Source organism: Poecilia mexicana, unplaced genomic scaffold (assembly GCF_051168715.1).
Source record: "Poecilia mexicana isolate PSO_F unplaced genomic scaffold, ASM5116871v1 scaffold_20, whole genome shotgun sequence".
In the NCBI taxonomy this organism is placed as follows: domain Eukaryota; kingdom Metazoa; phylum Chordata; class Actinopteri; order Cyprinodontiformes; family Poeciliidae; genus Poecilia; species Poecilia mexicana.
Window position 1 is genome coordinate 6,829,465 of NW_028263389.1, and position 20,093 is coordinate 6,849,557.

At 40.6% G+C, this 20,093-nt stretch overlaps 2 protein-coding genes across 3 annotated transcripts in view; both read right to left on the reverse strand.

Annotated features, from left to right (window-relative positions):
* LOC106912875 (B-cell receptor CD22-like) overlaps window positions 1-1,815 on the reverse strand; it is a 26,987-nt gene extending 25,172 nt beyond the window's left edge. The window contains exons 1-2 of the mRNA XM_088001628.1: window positions 1,423-1,815; window positions 1,173-1,320 (exon numbers count right to left, since the gene is read on the reverse strand). Of these exons, the coding sequence (XP_087857754.1) occupies window positions 1,173-1,320; window positions 1,423-1,815 (541 nt within the window). The remainder of the gene's footprint in view (window positions 1-1,172; window positions 1,321-1,422) is intronic.
* On the reverse strand, window positions 978-18,626 carry LOC106909175 (sterile alpha motif domain-containing protein 9-like). Of its 2 annotated transcripts, XM_088001589.1 has the most exons (7): window positions 18,391-18,624; window positions 14,827-14,929; window positions 11,678-12,325; window positions 8,040-8,322; window positions 2,047-7,243; window positions 1,423-1,909; window positions 978-1,320 (listed from the first exon to the last, which is right to left on the reverse strand). In XM_088001589.1, the coding sequence occupies exons 3-5, from the start codon at window positions 11,864-11,866 to the stop codon at window positions 3,633-3,635; spliced, it is 4,083 nt and encodes a 1,360-aa protein (XP_087857715.1). In that variant the 5' UTR covers window positions 11,867-12,325; window positions 14,827-14,929; window positions 18,391-18,624; the 3' UTR covers window positions 978-1,320; window positions 1,423-1,909; window positions 2,047-3,632. The 2 variants fall into 2 exon arrangements, with proteins under 2 accessions (XP_087857715.1, XP_087857716.1); XM_088001590.1 differs by having other exon boundaries at window positions 978-1,909; window positions 18,391-18,626.
* Window positions 18,627-20,093: the final 1,467 nt, after the last annotated feature.

A 20,093-nucleotide genomic window follows, 5' to 3' on the forward strand; every position in this document is an offset into this window, starting at 1 on the left:
CTGTGTCTCCTGGAGTTTCTCACAGAGCAGCTCAGGCTGAATTGTGTTAAATACAGAAATCAAAGAACATGATCCTCACAGTCTTGCTGCTTTGTACAGATGACAGTGGGCTTGATTAAGCAGGTTAAGATGGCGTCTCTGTCTCCACTGCAATAAGCAAACTCCAGGGGGTCTTAATATGAGCTTATTTAGGTGGGCCAACAGGAGTCTCTCCAGGGCCTTCATGATGTGGGTTGTCAGGGCAACAGGTGGTCTAAGTGCACATTCTGCAGCTCCGACTCCATTTTCTAAGAATTATTAGTAACAGTGCAATGTGGGTTTGTATTCAGTTTTGTGATATGACAGCCCCCTCTAGTGGTGGTTGTGCACACTAGAGATACAGCCTGCTGCACCTGAAGGATGCTTGACTGGAACTTCCAGCAGGGTGGATTTTCCTCTGACCTCCAAAGTGTTGCATCCTCGGGTTTGAGGGTCAGGAGAGGTGAGTGAAAACTTCAGAGCCAAATGATGGACAGAGCAGACGTCGTTATGCCATTATGCTTTATTCAAAAGAATAACAGCACCTCTCTGGTTTTGAATTCCTACTAAACTGTAAATAATACTTGTGATATTAACCCTTGTGCGATCTTAACATTCCGTTTACTTCCCTTGTCCTTTGAATCAAAAATGCCCCTCCCTACCAAAGCCCCAAAATAAAGCAAAATATTTAAAATAAATTTTAAAATACATTTTAAATCTGAAATCTAGTTTGCATAATGAAACTTAATTCAACTCAATTACATTTTTTATCGTGTATTTTTTGTTACACAATACAAAAAGATGGCCAACAGTGAACTGTATTACACTTTTACCACAAACCATCATAATTATTTTTTTTTTTACACAGTAAATGTTTATTAGTGCTATTATATAAATGTGAAGTAGTAACTTCTGAATTAATTATATTGAAAGGGGAAAAAATGTCAACAATCTGGGACTACTTTGTCAACAGTTTAGTCTTTTATTTTTTTTTAGGAAGTGCATTACAAAAATACTTCTCTCATAACAACAAAACAACAAATGCTTGATTTTGCAAAGGATTTTTAACATCAACTCAATTTGGCACAGGCAGAACAGTATGTGCGAATGCGAGTATGGGCTTTGCAGATGTATTTCTCACATGTGCAGCTCACAGCTTTTGTCTTGCAGTCCTTCCAGGGCAGAACTGGCACCTTTTTCTTTTGACTGACCCAGCTGTAGCCTTGGAAGAGCCTTTCCCAACTGCTCAAGGAACATCTTTCTCTTGTTTTTCTTCCCTGACATCCAAGTCAGGTTGACCTCCTGCAATATCACAAAGCTATTATATGGGGACACATTAATGATGTTATGGAATATGACCAGGGGCCAGCATGCAGTCCTTCTGCAGCTGTACGTTCCAATGACCTTGTCAAGGTTGTCTCCTTTATTGCAGTTGTAGTCGAGGATGATGGCTGGCTTTCTATGCTCACAATCACTGATTTCAGTTGTCCTGTCCAGTGTGCTCAGCAGGGCCACGTTCTTGTTCATTTTTGGAAGATAAGAAACCATTCCCAGAGTGGTGGTGGAAGTGAAGGCAAACTTCTCGCCTCTTGTTGCGAGGAGTGCAGGATGGAGTTCAGGCTTATTCTTCCGAACAGTGCCAACCACGGTCATCTGCTGGCCGAGTTCATAGGAGGTGCAAAAATTGTCACATGCGACATTGTGCCCCCTCAGTCCAACTGTCAATTCAAGCACAACCCGCATCCCCTGGTTCTTCTCTGGTGTGCCTCTCGGCAGCTTTCCTGTGTACACATGCATATTCTATGCATAGCTGGATTTTGCATCACTGGCCACCCATACTTTGATGCCATATTTTGAAGGCTTGCTCGGCAATATTACTGCCAGAAAGGACCTGTTGATCCAAAAAAAAGAAAAGAGACTACGGTGTTAAAGTCACAGAAAACTATATGAATCAAGGATGTTGTATCACAATAAAATAAAAAAATATTTCAGGTAAGTAAGATTGCATATATGAAAATAAAAAATTACCTTTGAATGGAACCAACTGGTCATCTACTGTGACCTCAGGCCCAGAGTTGTAGAGGTATGGCAGACGCTCAACCCACTTGTCCAAGGACCTCTCTGATGGCTGCCAGTTTGCGCCTTGCTGGTCTTGACTCACGGTTGGCAAATCTCAGCATTCTTGACCATTGTGGCATTAAAAATTGCCCTTCCACTCTCTGCATCCCAGAGATTATATGTAGCCTCACCACGGGACCTATACACAGCTGCTAATATCAAAAGCCCTATGTAGGCACACAGGTCAATCTCATCCATATTTTTCTAGTTTTCTCCATATTTTCAGAAGCCCTCCAAATTTGTGTTCTCCAGGATTATTTTTTCAATGCCTGGTATAATGAACAGGAGAAAGGTGGATAAAATGTCCTGGGCATGGGCAGCTGAATACCTTGTTAGCCCTGGAGTCATCTTTATGATGTTTGAACAGCAGAAGAACAGCAGTTTGACACTGCTGTTCTTCCCCGATTGCTGCCTAAATCTGTTTAGGACCATGCAATTGTGCCATTGTTTGGCAAAAATGTTTCTCTGACAGCTTGAGGGATTTCCTCTTCTTCTTCATCAGAAGATGCATCATCCTCTGGGTTGCATTCCTCCCCATCTTCCTCTTGAGATACCTCTTTGTCCTCTTGTTCCTTCTGAGCTCCTGAAAATATCTCATTCAGGACTTGTTGGGCAAGGAAACGTCTACTCATAGATTCAGCTAGGAACCAACTAGTGGTACCTTGATCCAGGATAGCTTTATATTTTCTATACTAAATTAGTTTTTATTATGTCTGAAATTGTTTTTTGTTATGTTAGGAACTGTTCAATTTGTACATCAATCCACACGCACAATCTTTGTGCATATGTGTGTGTGTGTGTGTTTGTGAGTGGCCTTTGAACTTTTTTCTAGTGGTTAAATGCTTTTATAATTCACGGGTCAAAAATGACCCATAAGTTTGTACCCTAGTGGTTTACAGCCTACATGGAAACATAAACAAAAACAAAATACTACTTTTTCTAATGATGGGGTCCCTTAAGAAAAAGTCATAAAATTTCAAATTGGAAAAAGATAGTTTAGGGTATTTTTTCCACATCTTAACATAGCAGTGGGTTACTTTTGACCCGCAAGGCAACACAAGGGTTGCAAGTAATGAAAAGGGCTGATAAGAATAGGTAATTTTGTGTCTAAGCTGACTGGTGTGAAACAGGATGATCTGTGTAAATACAACAAAACGTTCTCTAATCCAGTATCCACAGTATTCATAACCTTCATACTGTGCTAGCATTGCTTTTAACGTATATAATACCTTTTGTATGCATTAGCAATGTTTTAAAGGGATTGATTTCAACAAAATAATTTCAGAATACGAGTCATTTTCTAAATGTATTTCTACTTTCAGCCTTATTAACCTGTAATCTTTAGATATGATGTTTCAATGTTTTCTACTCACTTCTTCCTGTTCATGAAACATCTGAAACTCCAGAGGAGTGGTAATTTCTTCTGGAGAAGCTTTGGCTCTTTGCTGCCTATCCAGGTTCAGTTTGTAGATGTCCAGCTCAGCCTGAGCTCAACTCTAATTTTCATACTTGATATTGTATGCAAGGGGCCCATTTATGGAAAACCCAATGTAGAAAGAGACTTTTTCAGTGCTGAATCCACTCCTGATTCCACCAATGCGAGCTGGACGCACCGGGATTTTCTGTTTGCCGTAGTTAGCGTAGACCTCCCCCTGCACCACAGTTCCCCTCGCCCTGTAGAGGCGGCTGACGATGGCTTCTTCCCTAAATATATCTCCACTCCACCAAAGTTGGGCCAGAACATCCCGTTGCATCTTGGACAGAAAACTCTTATCCAGTGAACGTTTTGAAACCAGCCTCTTCAGTCCTTCTTCTTTGCCCAGGTAGAAGTAGGCGACAGTGCTCCTCTTTTGAAACTTGGACAGATACTTGTGGGAAGACTTTCGAATAGCTGTCACAAATTTGGCTATGTCGCTGTTTTCATCTGTAGGACTTGGCCAGAATAACAGGAGAGCCAGAAAAAACGGATCTGGGACCGGATGTTGAAGACCTACATCCTGGAGAACCTCTTGAAGCAGAGCACAGAGCTCTCTGTACTTCTTCACATGTTTAGAGTTTGCCTTTAGGTTGTAGAGGACGATGTTGGACATAATGTAATTGATTTTTGTTTTACAAGGTTTCTCACTGTTTAGCAGTAAAAATGCATAGCATTCTGTGATCCGCTCCATTTCCTCTGCAGGCTGGTCCAGGTGCTGAAGGATTCCTGAGAAGGTATCTGCTTGGTTTCTCTCCAGGAACCGTTTATGTTCTTCAATGTCCAATTTCAGGCTGAGACTGGCTTTATTTTCCTGTTCCTTTCTCCTTTCATCTGGTGTCGCACAAAAAAGATCCACATATTTCTTGAAATGATCAGTCACTATTCTGTGATTCACTGTGTCCAGTTCTGAGTTCTGCTTGATATAGGTGAAGTAAGAGTTCAGGATATCAAAAACCTGTTTGACTTCAGATTTCAGCTTGAGTAGAAACGATTGATGTTCTCTGATAATCTCAGCATATCTGTTGTTGGCGTCACTGTTCTCCCTGTAGACGTTGCTGACGGGGATTGATCCACTGAGAAAACTTTGAAAGTAGTGTTTTTTTAATGGATTTGTTTTGTCAAAGAAAGGTATCTTGCTCAGAATCTCAAATACCATGAAGCAGATTTCCAAAATGCTCACATAGCCTTTGATGTTGTAGGACATCGTGGGATAGTCCTCAGAGTCATCATCAGCAGCTTCTTCTTCCAGTTCATTTTCCAGATCTGACAGTTCCTGAGCCCTTTGGAAAGCTTTCCAGCCATTTTTGGCTATTTCAATATTTATGTGCAGATCTTCTGGATTATGTGAAGTCTCCTGCTTTTCTCTCTCAATGTTACACCTCAGGTTACGTTTGTGGATCTGTCCAATTGTGTCTAAGGTGTAGGGGTTTTCTTTAATGTTCTTAGCTCTCTCTGCCCATTTTATGGCCTCTGGGAAGTCCTGCACATTGATGTACAAATATCTAGCCAACGCCTGAGGAATGGATAAACTGGTCTGAAACCTAGAAGAGGCTTTCACAAAGATCTCTTGGACTATTTTTCTCCCTTGCTGGCTGTGGATTTTATTGATGAGAGGAGAAAACGTTTCCCTCTCCTCCCCGTCTTTCTTCAGCTGCCTTTCTACCAACATTCGCTGAATTGAAGACATCAGTTTTTGTTTAACAACCCTAACACTGAAGAAAAGGTCATAATGGAGGATTTCCATAACAGTGTCACTGACTTTCAGGCGATGACTTTTCTCCAGCTCCTCCAGACAGGCAGATGCTATTGCATGGTGAAGGATTCGGACTCCTTTGTATCCACCCCATTCGTCAACTGAGTCTATGATGATAAAGTTGGAATATGGCTTCATTCTATCCAAAACACTGTCTTCTGTCCAGCGAATCATTTTCATCTGGAAGAAATCCTCACACAGAGACAGAGAGATTTCAGATTTGGCAACGAATGTGTTGAGTAAGGACAGAAAGGAAAAGAGTTTGGCCGTTTTGGTGCTGAAGTCAAAATTCTCTAGTGTGTTATGAGCAAGGTTTTCAGTGTACTTTCTGTCAAAGTTGTTTTTCATGAACATGAAGCTGTAAAAGTTCTCAGGTTTGTCATGGGTTTCTATGAGCTCTTTTAGTTTCTTTTCAAACTCTTTCTGCTCTTGTGCCGTCAGTTTGGCGGTCAGGAACTGGCTCTGGGTTTGACTGTGCTTGTACTGCTCTAGTGGGTTATGGGATCGGACACAGTTAAGGATGATAACTTTGCAGCTCTGAGCATCATCCAGGTGAATGGCTGATAAATCCTCCACAGCTTGACGAATGCAGTTCAGCAGATCAAATGGGTTTTCTGTTTCCTTTGAGTCATCAACCAACAGCAGAACCGGGGATGGCTTCTCACTTTCCAGCTTCATTAGACATCGGATTTGGTTGGCCACCTCCGTCTTTGGGACTGTGTTGTCTTTCATAACAGCACACCTGAACTCCTGCCGGAGGTCCCACATCACATGCTTTGCTAAGGTGGTTCCACCACATCCCGGGTCATGGAACAGAGTCAGCAGAACACAGGTGTTATTTGAATGTGTCCTCTGGGATCTGATCATTTTCTTCACATTTTCATATTTGTCCCTCTTGATAAATGGCTTCTCGACGACTTTGTCGCAGAAGTAGAAGTTCCACCATCTAACTTTGGCTCCTCTGTAGAACTCCTCTTCAACTGTGATCCTGAAGTCATGAAACTCTGAGCTGCTTTCATCATAGATGTTCTCGCATTGATTCAGACACAAAACATCCAAAGCTGTCAGGAGATCCTCATCCTTCGGTTTCAGGACAACAGCACTGGAGCCAGAGGACGGAAGCAGTCTGGTTGAAGACTGAGTCATTGGACCCAGACCCATTATGGTCCCATTAATCTCACTAAGAGTTAACTCATTGATGGACAAACCCTCAATGTCAAAGTCACACTTTTCCTTAACAAGCTTCCTCCATTTCACGTACGTACTTTGAGATTCACAAATGCTAATGATGTTCGTCTCGTCAGTGTGTTTGAGGAAAGACTTGTAGGTATCAAAGACCGGATCTTTCTCTGTGTCCACAGGGGAGAGGAGAAGGAATATGACCAGACATCTTCCAAGCAGAAAAACATCGGAATTGCAGATGAAGCAAACCAGGTGCTCCACGTCTTTGCAAGACTTCCTCAGCCAGTTCCTATAATCTAGCTCTTTGTTGAAGTTGCCATCAAGGTCATGTCTGCCATTGCAGAAGACCCAACTGGTCTGCAGGTAGAGGTTCAGCTCCTTTATAACTACCTCGGTCTGTGCCTGAAATTGTGCTGGTAAATGCAGATTAGCCACCCTGGACTCTCTGTAGGAATGACATAGTCCACCTGCAGCTACAGAGTTCGGGTCAAAGTCCAACACACAGAATAGTTTCAGCTTACTTAGAAAGTTCAGGTACTGAATTTGTTCTGGACTGCTTTTGTTAACAACAATAACAAATCGGTTGTAGCTGTCCAGGGAGTTTCCACCACAAGTTAATAGTAATTTTAGTTTATCTCCTTGGTTAGCTTCTTTGTCTGTCACATCTCTGGAAAGACACAGCTGTTCTTGTTGACCTAGAAAACAAGAAAAAGAAACAAAAACCTTTGGAGATGATCAACTAATTAAGATTTTACAATAAGAACAATAAAACTCTGTAAAAATGAGCCCAGCATTTTGTTATAATGAAAGTGGAGACATTTTTTTTTCTCGAGGCTGCTACACTGTACTGTCATCCCTCTGACCACCAGCAGGCAAGTTGGGTGAAGAGTCTTGCCCAAGGACACAATTACAGAGGCCATCAGGGCAGGGATAGAACCTGCAACCCACTAATTGCTGGACAAATTCCTATTGCTGTCGCCACCATCACCCTATTAGCATGATTTCCAGATCAATGTCCATCACCAGAACCTATTGGGTCAAACCTTCAAATGTAGTCAGAGGTTGTCGTGATTTCTCATTAACATATGCAAGTCACATTGTTTCTATAGCGCCAATTCACAACAACTGTCAACTCAGAGCTCTTCACAAAAATTATTCAATCACTTCAATTCCAGTTGATCCCAGTTATCAATAAGTTCAGTAAACTTAGTTAATTATTCAAAGGAGATTATAAAGTTTCTAAGGCAATCCCCTGCAGAGCATCAAATCGTTGACTTGTAGCATCACTCCTCCTGACCAGCAGGGAGCAACAATCCCTTGCATTGTGTCATTGACTTTACAATAATCCTTCATACTGAGCATACGTGTAGCAACAGTGGAGAGGAAGTACTTCCCTTTACAGGAAAAAAACTCCAGCACAACCAGAACAAGAACCTTGCTCAGTACCTGCGACTGTCTGAAAATAAATTTTGCATTAGCTTCCTTTCTTACCCATACTCTTTTCCAGCCTCAAAGCAAGTTCCCGCTGGTCAATTTCTATAAGAATGTTTACTGTGACCAATAAAGCTTCCTGACTGCCGTAGTGATCAGTCAGTAACTGGGCAGTGTCCAGTGTGTCTTTGCCTTCCAGTTTCCCCCGACGAACTGCTTTAATCTTAGATTTTGTATATGCAGATAAATGGAAATGAAATTTCTTCAAATCGTCTTTTAGAAGGTCATCTAAGAAGTCCTTGATCATCACGGTGGTCTGCAATGTCTCTGGTTGGGATTTAACCTGCAGAGAAATGGAGGTAAAAATTCAGAGTATGGTATTCATATATCTGAACTAACAACGTGTTTTGACAGCTAAGGTCTGGTTGCCCTGCAGGGTCAGGGTAGAGTCAGGGTGTTTTTACACCTGAGGTGCTTGAACCAATCAGCTTGCAACTCACAGTAAGAAAAAGAAAGTACAGGCAGGAATTAATGTAAACAAGGTGCTCCTTCCCACCCTCTCCTCTCCCAAAGTTACCCATGGAATCGTATGGCTGAACTCTCCAAGGATTTGCTTTTAAATAGTACCACCTATATCAGAGACAGTTTGGGAGAACATGCTGTAACGAGACACGGTCTAATCTGCAAACACGTCATGGCTACAGATACACACTCTCCCTGACCTCACTGTCTTTGCCGACTCATGTCTTTACATTATTTGAATGTTGCTAGATGTGCTTATTTTTCCTGATGCGTTATTTCTATTCCCCGTCTGTCTAGTTTATTATACTTTTAGATTATTATCCAGAGAAACTCCTATTAGTTTATCCAGAGAAACTCCTTCTAGCTTATAAATTATGGAGTACTTATGCTTATCCAGCAACCCAGAACAAGAACATCTAGCTTATATACTTAACTCAACAGGAATCAGCCCCTTTTCCACTGGCTCTAATGGCGAGGTGTTCTGTTTATCTGTGCTACCCATGAATCCATCCTACCTTGTGGAAATGAGCTTGCACACATCGATGCTACGTCATATACTGCTTACTCAGCAGATTTCTTATAAATACATCCTACCTGTGAAAGTTTTGTTTCATGTGTTTTATTTCATCAAATGTAGGTTTTATTTAATTTATTTTATATCTGGCTTTCATTAAACTGCTGTGTTACTTCATGTTTTTAGTTTACATAACAGGAAGCTTTTAAATATATTTATAAATGGCTTCAGTTTGCCATCTGAAATTAGTTTTATACTTCACTCAACCCAGATCAGAAATTAGAACAAACTTGGATATCTAGAGAAACTACTCATTACCACAGATCAACATTTAGCATTAAACTAATACTTTTATTTTTCTCTTGCTTTTCTTTTATTTTGTTTGTATTTTCTCTAACTCATGTAAAGCACTTTGAATTCCTTTGTTGTTGAAAATGTCCTATATAAATAAAATTACCTTGCCTTACCATCAGAAGATGGGTACACTGTGATCATAAAGGGATAGACATGGTCAGCACCAATACTCAGGTAGGCTGTGGTGTAACCTGAAACGATGCTCAACTGGTACTAATGGGGCCAAAGTGTGGCTTCCAGGAAAGGACAACGGGAAGGAATATCGCTCTAATAGACACGTAATTACTAAAATCATAAAACCCTCACTGTGCATCTCTCAGAAAAATGAACCCATTTAAATAAATTCCTCCATGGGCGGAAGTCACTATAATGCCAAAATAGTAATTTTCAGCACAACTTTTTAGAGCGCCCACAATAGAGAGGGTTCATTTATAGCGTTAATATCGATGCTGTAAGTGGTCCGGTATGCAGCGGTGGTACAAGCACTTTTAAATCTCATTTATCAGTATGCCAGGGTTTATTCCCATTGTTATAACAGTCTGCCTTTACCTATCGATACTCGCCCCGACAGCAACGCATCGCGGGAGAACAAAACTCAGAAACAGGAGAACTGAGACATAAAACAGAGCAACAAACTAGATGTGAATCAGAACATGAAAACAGAGAATCCAATGCTGATTCATGCTGAACAGTGAAAATGCAAGAGCTCATTTGAGTGGCAGATCAGGTGAAGCACATGATGATTAGGTGGTGCAGCAGATGAAAGGTACGATGAGGGAAGATAGTGAGCATCATTAGAAACGGTAAAATAAAACTAATAACAGGAGAGCAACTAAAGAGGACAAAGCAATAAACCAAGAGAGGATAATACTAATCACAAGAAACCAAATGAAAATGCACAAAGAACAAAATGCAAGAATAAACTAAGAAACTAAATTAAATAGAGGAATAAACTGGTAAGGCAAGACCTTTCAAACAAATACAGGGAACTGCATGGCAAGAACAAACAGACACTGTTTTCAGATAAAAGCTAAGATAATATTGTTGAAGTGCCATGGGTTTGTTAAGACCATGTCCAGTACTAAGAAAAAATATATTTTACAGACCATAATAATAAGAAACTTATCACTTATTTATGTTTGTAATTAGATTTTATTTTATATATTTATTTCTTCAGTATTATTTTTCATGTCGGTGTTAATGTCATGAGACTGATGACTCCATGACGCTTTTAATTTGACTCATTAGGATTAGAGTAAGAACCAGCATTATTCCTTGGAATTTCTGTACAGTAAAAATATTAATTTATAAATCAATAGACAGGTCTATTGAATAATATCATCCCTGTTTTTGTTCCATATCTGTATGGCATTAAAAGGATCTCTTAAATTTTTCCACTGAAAGCTCTGGTTTGCACAGTAAATGCCATGTGGGTGAAATTTTATGGATGATACTCTGATGTCCCATTCTCCTGAAGGCAGCACTGAGCTGCATCACTAGAAACTAACACTGGAGAGAAGAAGGGCTTTCTCTGAGGTTCTTATTAAAAAAAATTTTACTTTCTCACTGTGTGAGACGGTTCCAAAGTCGGCCTGCTATCAGCTGAAAAACATTTCCAGGATCAGAGGAAAAATGTTTCAGCATCAGAGAAACTCATCTAGGTGTTTATTTTTAGTGGCATTGATTACTACAGCAGCATTTTCACCGGTCTGTCTAACAAATCAATGGTCCAGCTGCAGCTGATCCAGAACACTGCTGCTGGAGTTCCGAGAGCACATCACCCAGTTCTACATCACCCAGTTCTACATCACCCAGTTCTACATCACCCAGTTCTACATCACCCAGTTCTACAGGTCCTTCACTTAGAGAAGAGACTTTAAACTACTGCTGGTAGTTTAGAAATCACTGAATGGATTAAAGTTCTGCTGCTGCTGGATCAACCTGCTGGACCTGAAACACCATTCAGCTTCTATATACCACACATCTGGAACAAACTTCCACAAAACTGCAAAACAGCTGAAATATTGAGTTCTTTTACGATTAAAACCCCTTAGTTTGGGTTGAGTTGACTAATAATAAATTTAACATTGATCAAAATATTTTATATGAATTTGCTTGATTATTTTGATGATGGCATTTGGCAACATGTAATGTCCATTGCTTGTTTCATAATCAATGACTGTATGAGTCACCAGACTAGCCTGTACTCTGCAGAGCTCAGAAAGGGGGTAGAGCCTCAAATGCTTTATTTTTTGTTAGCTTAACGTTTAGCTAAACGTGAATGACAATGTGCTGTTAGTAATCTTACCGCAGCAGCTTGATGCTTTGATTCTAAAGGTTCTGGTTCTGTTCTGTTCTCTCCAGTCTTTCTTGAAATCATTTCAGGGTCACCTTGTGGTCCAGGTTGGCTCAGAGTGTGAAGCAGATTCTCCTCAGGCTGAGCCCCTTCATCTCTGTCTCTCTGGTCTGGGCTAATCTGCAGGATTGGTTCTGGCATGTGGTTCAGCTTCTCCAGTTCTGCTAGAATCTTCACAGCAGGGCCACTTTTCACATTCAGGTCCAGGAAGTCCTGCTTGCTGAAGCAGACCAGGCAGTCCCCAGAAACATCCTGGTCTAGAAGCAGTTCTGCATACTTGTTATAGATCTTCAGGTGGTCCAGTAACCAGTGGCTCACCTGCTGCTTGGTCTAAGCCTCCACATATGCAGGATGTTCTGACTGATGCGCTGAAGCTTCAGTCAGTCTTTTCAGGTGACTTACAATCTTCACAGCAGGACCGTGTTTGATCCCTAAATCCAGAATATCTGACTTTCTGAAGGAGACTAAATATTCTCCTGATACTTCCTCCTGAATGAATATGTCTGCACAAGCCACAGAAACTTTGACTTCTGTCCTGAGCCAGAGGTGAACATCTTCTGTGGTCCATTCCTCAACTCTGGATTGGCTCATTTTGATCCACTGATGAAACAAAGAAAAGCTTCATGAGAATGAGGCAGCAGACTCATCATGATAAGAAAAATAGAAACACAAATAGGCGAATAGGTACAATAAACAACACCAAACATTGTTTAGGTCATACAAACAAATCAGTGAGGTTGGTTAAATATTTTAGCTGAAGCAAGGCCATATTTCAGACAGGAAAGATTTCTTTTGATTCAAATGATTCGAACCTTTAGTTAGTACTTTTTGAAGCTCATTCCAGTGTTTTGCTATATATGATGATTAAATTTTGTGAATATTGAGCTTTAGGCTGAGATTTAATAGACATTAAAAACCTTTGTTGTTTTAATGATGACCAACCTACAGTGATGTGAAAGGAGCCATCAGTTATTAAAGGTGCATCAAGTTTCTCCACTGAGAAAAGAAAAGAATGCCACATTCACTCAAAGAAATATATTAATTGGTCACAAGTAATTCAACAAAGCTTATTAAAATTACTCTATTTATTTACTCCATTTAATTTTGTTTACTTTGACTACTACTGAATAAATTAACTTTGATAAAGAATTTGATTGTCACCAATTGAGGCAATTTTTTAAAGCTGAAGTTGCATTCTCTTTGTTCAGTGTGCTATAGTCAACTAAAGATATGTAACATCACAGTAGTCAAACATGGAAATGATTGTCATTTCTAGCAGAGGAAGTGAGAGATGAACGCCTGTGATAAAGAAATACATTTCTGATTTTATCCTATTGACAACTGTCTAGTCAGAATCCCAAGCTTTTATATTCAGGAACATGCAGGGTTTCCCTCGGTGTATTATAAAGTTTACTTGCCCCGTTGGACCACTTTTTTCAGTAACGAGTAATTTAACACGTTACTATTCCAAAAAAGTAGTCAAACTATAGTTACTTAACAAAATCACTTTGCGTTACCGGGGGTTACTATTTTCTTTTGTAATTTTATTTTATTTCTTCTACGTGTCTTGAGGAGCGCCGTTTCTATACCACAGAAACAAACAATGGAGGGAAGAGGAAGTGTTGCTTCCTCTTCCCAATGCAACGCATTTTGTTGCTGGAAAAGCAGGAACTATTTTTAGTTTCTGTCGCCAAGTCCAATTATAATAAGCAGCTTTGGGCTTGTTTTTTTCTAAAGTCGCTTGTAAATTTATTGAGTCGCAGGTTGCGCTTTTTGGGCTTGAAAATAAGCAGACATAAGCCCCAGAATTTGTCTGACATCTAGTTAGTTTTAGTCAGGCTCTCCCTGTCCATCATCTCCCGGATGATGCGTCCCGCTGCATCTTTGTTAATGTCAAGTTAATATATGACCTCTGAATGATGTCGAGCTTCGCGTTGCGCTCCAGAAAACTGCAAACATTGAGACTAATATGAACAACGAAATAAATGTGAAAACAGCCACGAATGAACGTGTCCGTAAAGTTGTGCAACTAAACGCCATTATAATTACTAATATTAAGGTAAATGTCACAAATCTGTACAGGAGCCATCTGAATTGTGGAGCTGCAGGAGGACCCTTGTGAGCTGCTCTGTATGCTGCATCGGGACAGCAAACCCAGGGCCATAACGCAGAACCTGGAGGCTAGGGATGGGGTGGGGGCACAAAATCCTATTTTCATACCCCCATCCCCTAGTTTTCCAGACAATAGTGGAACACACAAAAACATGCACAAATTACTAAAGTTTTTTATACTGTTGTAACCACAATCTCCCCTTCAGTTCAAACTACAAGTGGAGATACAATATTGATGTTACCATTATAAAATAACTTACAATTAAGTATTAGCAAGGCTCAGTCTAATTTTCACAAGTGGCAGAGCGTTGTTGTTGTTGGCAGCAGCTGAAAGTAATTTAAAAAGTTACTTTTACTGTAACTTAGTTACTTTCCAAATCAAGTAATCAGTAATCTAACTAAGTTGTTTTTTCAAGGAGTAATCAGTAATCTGATTAAAGCTATTTTTTCAAAGTAACTATGCCATCACTGACTGCCGGCAGTAAACACACTGAAACTGATTAGATTACCCTTTAGAAAGGGTACCGATTGCAAAGAATAAAAATCTAAACTCGCGCTACAATCTTTGCCTGACTTGGTGTCACCCCCAAGGTTTGCTAACTGTGGCTCCAGCGCTGGACAGTGAATGTAACTCTGTATCTGTTCCATTTGTATGACATGTATGGCTTGTAACATTTGATCATTTTTTGGCATTAAAGCCTGCTTTTATATGACCAAATCTCATTATTATTTGTTAACATTATATGTTTAATGTTACATGTGAAAATAATGTTTCAAAACAATTCTGTCTGCAGAGCAGCAATCAGTGCGCTTCGAAAACATTTGAGCATAACCAGATCAATGAGCAACACAATCCCATTCACATTCAGGTTCACCTAAATAAATTTATTTAAAACACATGAATAGCCGAAATTATAACCCATGTGGACAGTTTCTATTCTTTGTAATCAGCATTGATCAGAAAAACATTAGAATTAGCTCCCTCATACCTGTAGTGTGTATAACTCCCTCCAAGTTGAAAAATGGACACAGGGCAATCTTGATGTTTACTAGCATTTAATTGGACACATGTCTCTAACGATGCCGTGAGAACTGTACAAAAAGCATAAAATAATACATTTTCATACAGAAAAGCATTATCATAGCACTGGCAAATAATATTCAACAGCAAAACATTAACATACAGTGGTTTAACTTACAAAAATTTTTGACACATTCTTAACTCTTTGGTGCAAAAACTGATTGAAAATCGATTTATTTACTGCGTGTTTATGTCTGTTAAGGCTAAGATGGAACGGCACTGAAAGCTGCCCTTAACCATTCAGACTATGAACACAATAGAGACACAATCAAAACTGTCAGATGACTGATTACCCCGTGAAAATAACTCACAAATAGTCCAAATATTTCTGGATGTACTTTTATTTCATAGGTTTGTGGTGCCTTTCTATACTAAAGAAAAAGATATAAAACGTCTGATATTTCACAAGAGATATTAACATTCATGGAAAAACCTTATATAACCTTGTATTAAAGCAGAAAGTACGGCGGCCATCGTAAGAAAGGCTTACAGTATTCAATTATGCCTCATGAACTGATCAGTACATTATTGCGAGGGAACACAAAAGTATTGCGAGGGAACGCAAAAGAAAAAAAAATCCCCATGTCCCTTGGAGGGCTCCGTAAGTTTTTATTCAAGTGCATTTTTTGCTAACTGAGAGTCCATTTTATTTTTGTTTTTGGTTGTTTTGTTTATTTTGTTTACAAGTTCCAGTGTTAAGTGTTGTTTTGAAAATAAAGTGTATTTACTTTTGAGAGGATGTGCTTGCATTATTCTGTCATTACCATTACATCAGTTTAAAATGATCTTCAAACAGTATTATCATTTATCGCAATCATTTTTGAGACAATTAATCACTTAGCAAAATTTGTTATCGTGTCAGGCCTAGCTATGACATAAAAATAATATATATATTACCTTACATATGAATTCTTGTCTTTCTAAGTAACTGTCCAATAAAATATCTGAAAATACCATTTCCAGTGTTTCTCAACCTTTTTAGGGCCAGCGCCCCCCTAGCCTTTATCCAGGTCCCTCACCACCCCCCCGCCAAAGAATTTGTAGGCTACTTTGCACTGACTATTATTTTATTATTAATATTACTATCACTATTGTAGATGTTTTGATTTTTATGCTTGTTTCTGTATTTATCATCAAAATAATTTCCCAGAGAACAAAAAAGCCATGAGAATAGAAATTATTTTCACAGGTGTCTACGAAAAATGCAATGAACATTCAAGTTAAAATCGGTAGGCCTAACAGCAGCCAGTCAGAGTGGAAAAAATATTCTTGTTCTTTGCCATTTTCTAGTTATTAAATATTACACAAAATGACCAGATAAAAGATGAGCAACATGCCAGTTTAAACTTTGATCTATTTGCAAAACCACTCAGCTCTGCAACATTAAAACATGGATAGAACTGTAACTACATTAATCATAACTTTCTTCTCTTCAGTGTTTCTGTCGGTTTCTGGTGGTGCAGCTCTGTGCTGCCTTCAGGAGAATGGGACATCAGAGTATCATCCATAAAATTTCACCCACATGGCATTTATTGTGCAAACCAGAGCTTTCAGTGGAAAAACAAAAGTTCCAGATCCTTTTAATGCCATACAAATATGAGATGGATTGTATCTTTATATAGACCTGTCTATTGATTTATAGATTAATAGTTTTACTGGACAGAAATTACAAAGAACAAATCTGGTTCTTAATTAAATCCTAATGAGTCAAATTGAAAGTGTCATGGAGTGTCATTTAGTTTCCTTTGATTAGTATTGTCCTCTCTTGGTTTATTGCTATGTCCACTTTAGTTTCTTTCCTGTTGCTAGATTTATTTTATCTTTTATTGACGCTCACCACCAGTAATCTTCACCCATCACCTGCTGCGCCGCCTAACCGTCATGTGTTTCACATCATGTGTTGATTTTTCACTGTTCAGCGTCGGATTCTCTGTTTTTATGCCATAATGCACATCTAGTTCGTTTTATATCCCGCTTCTCCTGTTTTAGAGTTTTGCGCTATGTGCGCGTCGTTTTTTTTTTTAACCCCCTAAGGTGCAGGGAGGTCGGGAAGCGTATGGATGGGGAAAAGGCAGACTGACATAAACCTTTTAAAACAACGGAAACAATTTCGGTATTCAGATTATTAAAATTTAAAAGTGCTGTGGTACCGTTGTTCTATCACACCCGTTTCATACCGGACCACTTACAGCACCGGTGTTAACGCTATAAAATGAACGCTCTCTATCGTGGTATCACCATGGAGGGATTTCTTTATTTAAATGGGTTCATTTTTCAGAGGGATACAAAGTGAGGGTATCGTGATTTTAGTAATTACATGTTTATAAGAGCGAATTTCTGTTGTCCTTCCATGGAAGCGGGCAGCTTTCAAACGGAAATAAAACACTTTTTAATATAAGTTGCTGCTTTGACATGATCACAGAACTACCAAAACATATGTACAAAAATACCAGACAAAGTGAATCACAGCAACGTCATCAACCGGTGTAACGCTGAACTGATGCGGTGAAGCTACTAGTAGCAGGAGAGCGGAGCTGCGCCAAGAAGCTACAAACACTGAAGAGGAGAGCTGCCATCGATACAGCTGCAGCCAAGCATGATTTAATGTTACACAATACAATTTTAACAAGTTGCTCAAAGTCTAAACTGGTATTGTGGTGCATTTAAGGTGTAAAGTTTAACTTCGACCAAAAGCCCCCAAAGGCATCCCAGCGCCCCCCTTTTGTAAAAATTTCCGCTAGCGCCCCCTGCCGCCCTCTGAATGCCCCCCGGGGGGCGCGGTACCGCCCACGTTGAGAGCCGCTAATTTAAACGATGTGATCGTTACCTGTTAGAAGGCGGTCGCTGCAAACTCTGGCATTGTCAGTTTCCGCACCTCCCATGTTTAGCCCTAGATCCACTTTTCTCCTCTTTCTTCGGTAAGTTTTTTTTAAAATTAACTCCCTTATGACCAACTCCCTTCGAAACACAAAAATATTGTTTATCTTTCTCTCTATTAGAATGGTTAAAACAACCGTACACGACTCAGACTTTAGGCAATTTGAAGCTGGCTCAACAATTTAAACGGCCTGTATTTACTTCCTGACCCCAATCTGCATTGTGTGACGTAGGTGCTACGTTATTTGCAACCGAGCAATTGCCCTGTTTATTTCCTGGATCGGTAAAAGGGTACCAAAAAGCCACCCCTAAAGAAACATTTGCCTTTCCCAGCTGCTGCTGCTGCCACCACCAGTTAATTTCGCCACCTGTTAATACATAACACCAGGTCTCCGCAAGAACAGCTGAAACTGCACATACACTTAAGTGAAGGAGAGAAAAACGAAACTGAGTCTCAACAGAATTTCAGTCAGACCGAGGCTCCAGCACTAGAAACTTTCTGCAGCAGCTGCTGATTCAAAGTAAACGTTATAGGAATGTAACACTGCAGGATCAAAGCTGTGGAATGACTCAGACCTCTGGACTCCTTTCCCACCTGCAGTAAGCAGACCGGTCGGTTCTCCTCGGCAGCGGTACCAGAACCACGTCTGAGAGACAGATGATCATCAGGTTTCCTGTCGATAACAGATGAAAGTCTGAAAACGGTAAAAGTTTTGCCAACAATCCTTCAAGTCTTTGAAAGAAAGTCTTCCAGCTCCGCCTCTGATCAAACCAGAGACTAAATTTCACTTCAGAAACACTTTGAACAGGAATATCTGTTCTGTCCGTCCTACCTTGTGGTAATGCGCATGCGCACATCGACGCTACGTCACATACTGTGTACTCAGCAGATTTCTTATTCAAACTATGGCAGGCCGTTTTAATATACATTCGGTTTTGTCTGACTATACGTACAAGATATCTAAAAATGCATTTTGACCAGACAAAGCTAAATTTGGACTAGGGTTGCCACTCCTGTTGCGTCAATCCGCGTTTCCCCATCAGATCCGGTTCCCCCTGCGTCTTCTTGCCGCTCAGCCCCACCCACGCGGCAAAATACGTGCGTGGTCGTGATGAGCACTGAGAAAGCACACGCTTGTAAACTAATATAAAATTCCCTTCTCACCCTCTGTGGGTGGTCTCTTTCATCCTCTGAGCTTGGGTCCTCTACCAGAGGCCTGAGAGCTTGAGGGTTCTCCTCCAGTATCTTGACTGTGCCTAGAACTGCACATTTCTGGACTGAGATGTCTGATGTTGTTCCTGGGGTCTGTTTGAGCCACTGCTCCAGTTTGGGGGTGACTGCCCCGAGGGCCCTGATGACCACAGGCACCACTGTGGTCTTCACCTTCCAGGCCTTCTCCAGTTCCTCTCTGAGGCCCTGGTATTTCTCCAGTTTCTCGTTCTCCTTTTTCCTGATGTTGTGGTCACTTGGTATTGCTACATCCACCACAACGGCTTTCCTCTGTTCTTTATCCACCACCACAATGTTCAGTTGGTTCGCCATTACCATCTTGTCTGTCTGGATCTGGAAGTCCCACAGGATCTTAGCTCGGTCATTCTCCACCACCTTCGGGGGTGTTCCCCACTTTGACCTCGGGGCTTCCAGTCCATATTCTGCACAGATGTTCCTGTACACTATGCCCGCCACTTGGTTATGTCGTTCCATGTACGCTTTCCCTGCCAGCATCTTGCACCCTACTGTTATGTGCTGGACTGTCTCAGAGGCCTCCTTGCACAACCTACACCTTGGGTCTTGTCTGGTGTGGTAGATCTGAGCCTCTATTGCTCTGGTGTTTAGGGCCTGTTCCTGTGCAGCCAGGATGAGGGCCTCTGTGCTGTCCTTGAGTCCAGCTTTCTCCAGCCATTGGTAGGATTTCCTGATATCAGCCACTTCAGTTATTTGTCGGTGGTACATCCCATGTAGGGGCTTGTCCTCCCATGCTGGTTGCTCCAGCACCTCAGCTTCTGTTCCCCATTGTACGAGACATTCGCTGAGCACGTTGTCCGTTGAGGCTTTGTGCTTGATGTATTTATGGATCTTGGATTTTTCATCCTGGACAGTGGCTCTCACACTCACTAGTCCTCTGCCTCCTTCCTTATGGCTTGTGTACAGTCTCAGGGTGCTGGATTTGGGGTGGAACCGTCCATGCATGGTTAGTAGCTTCCGAGTCTAAACATCCGTGGTCTTTATCTCCTCCATTGGCCAGCTAATTATTCCTGCAGGGTATCTGATTACTGGTAAGGCATAGCTGTTTATCA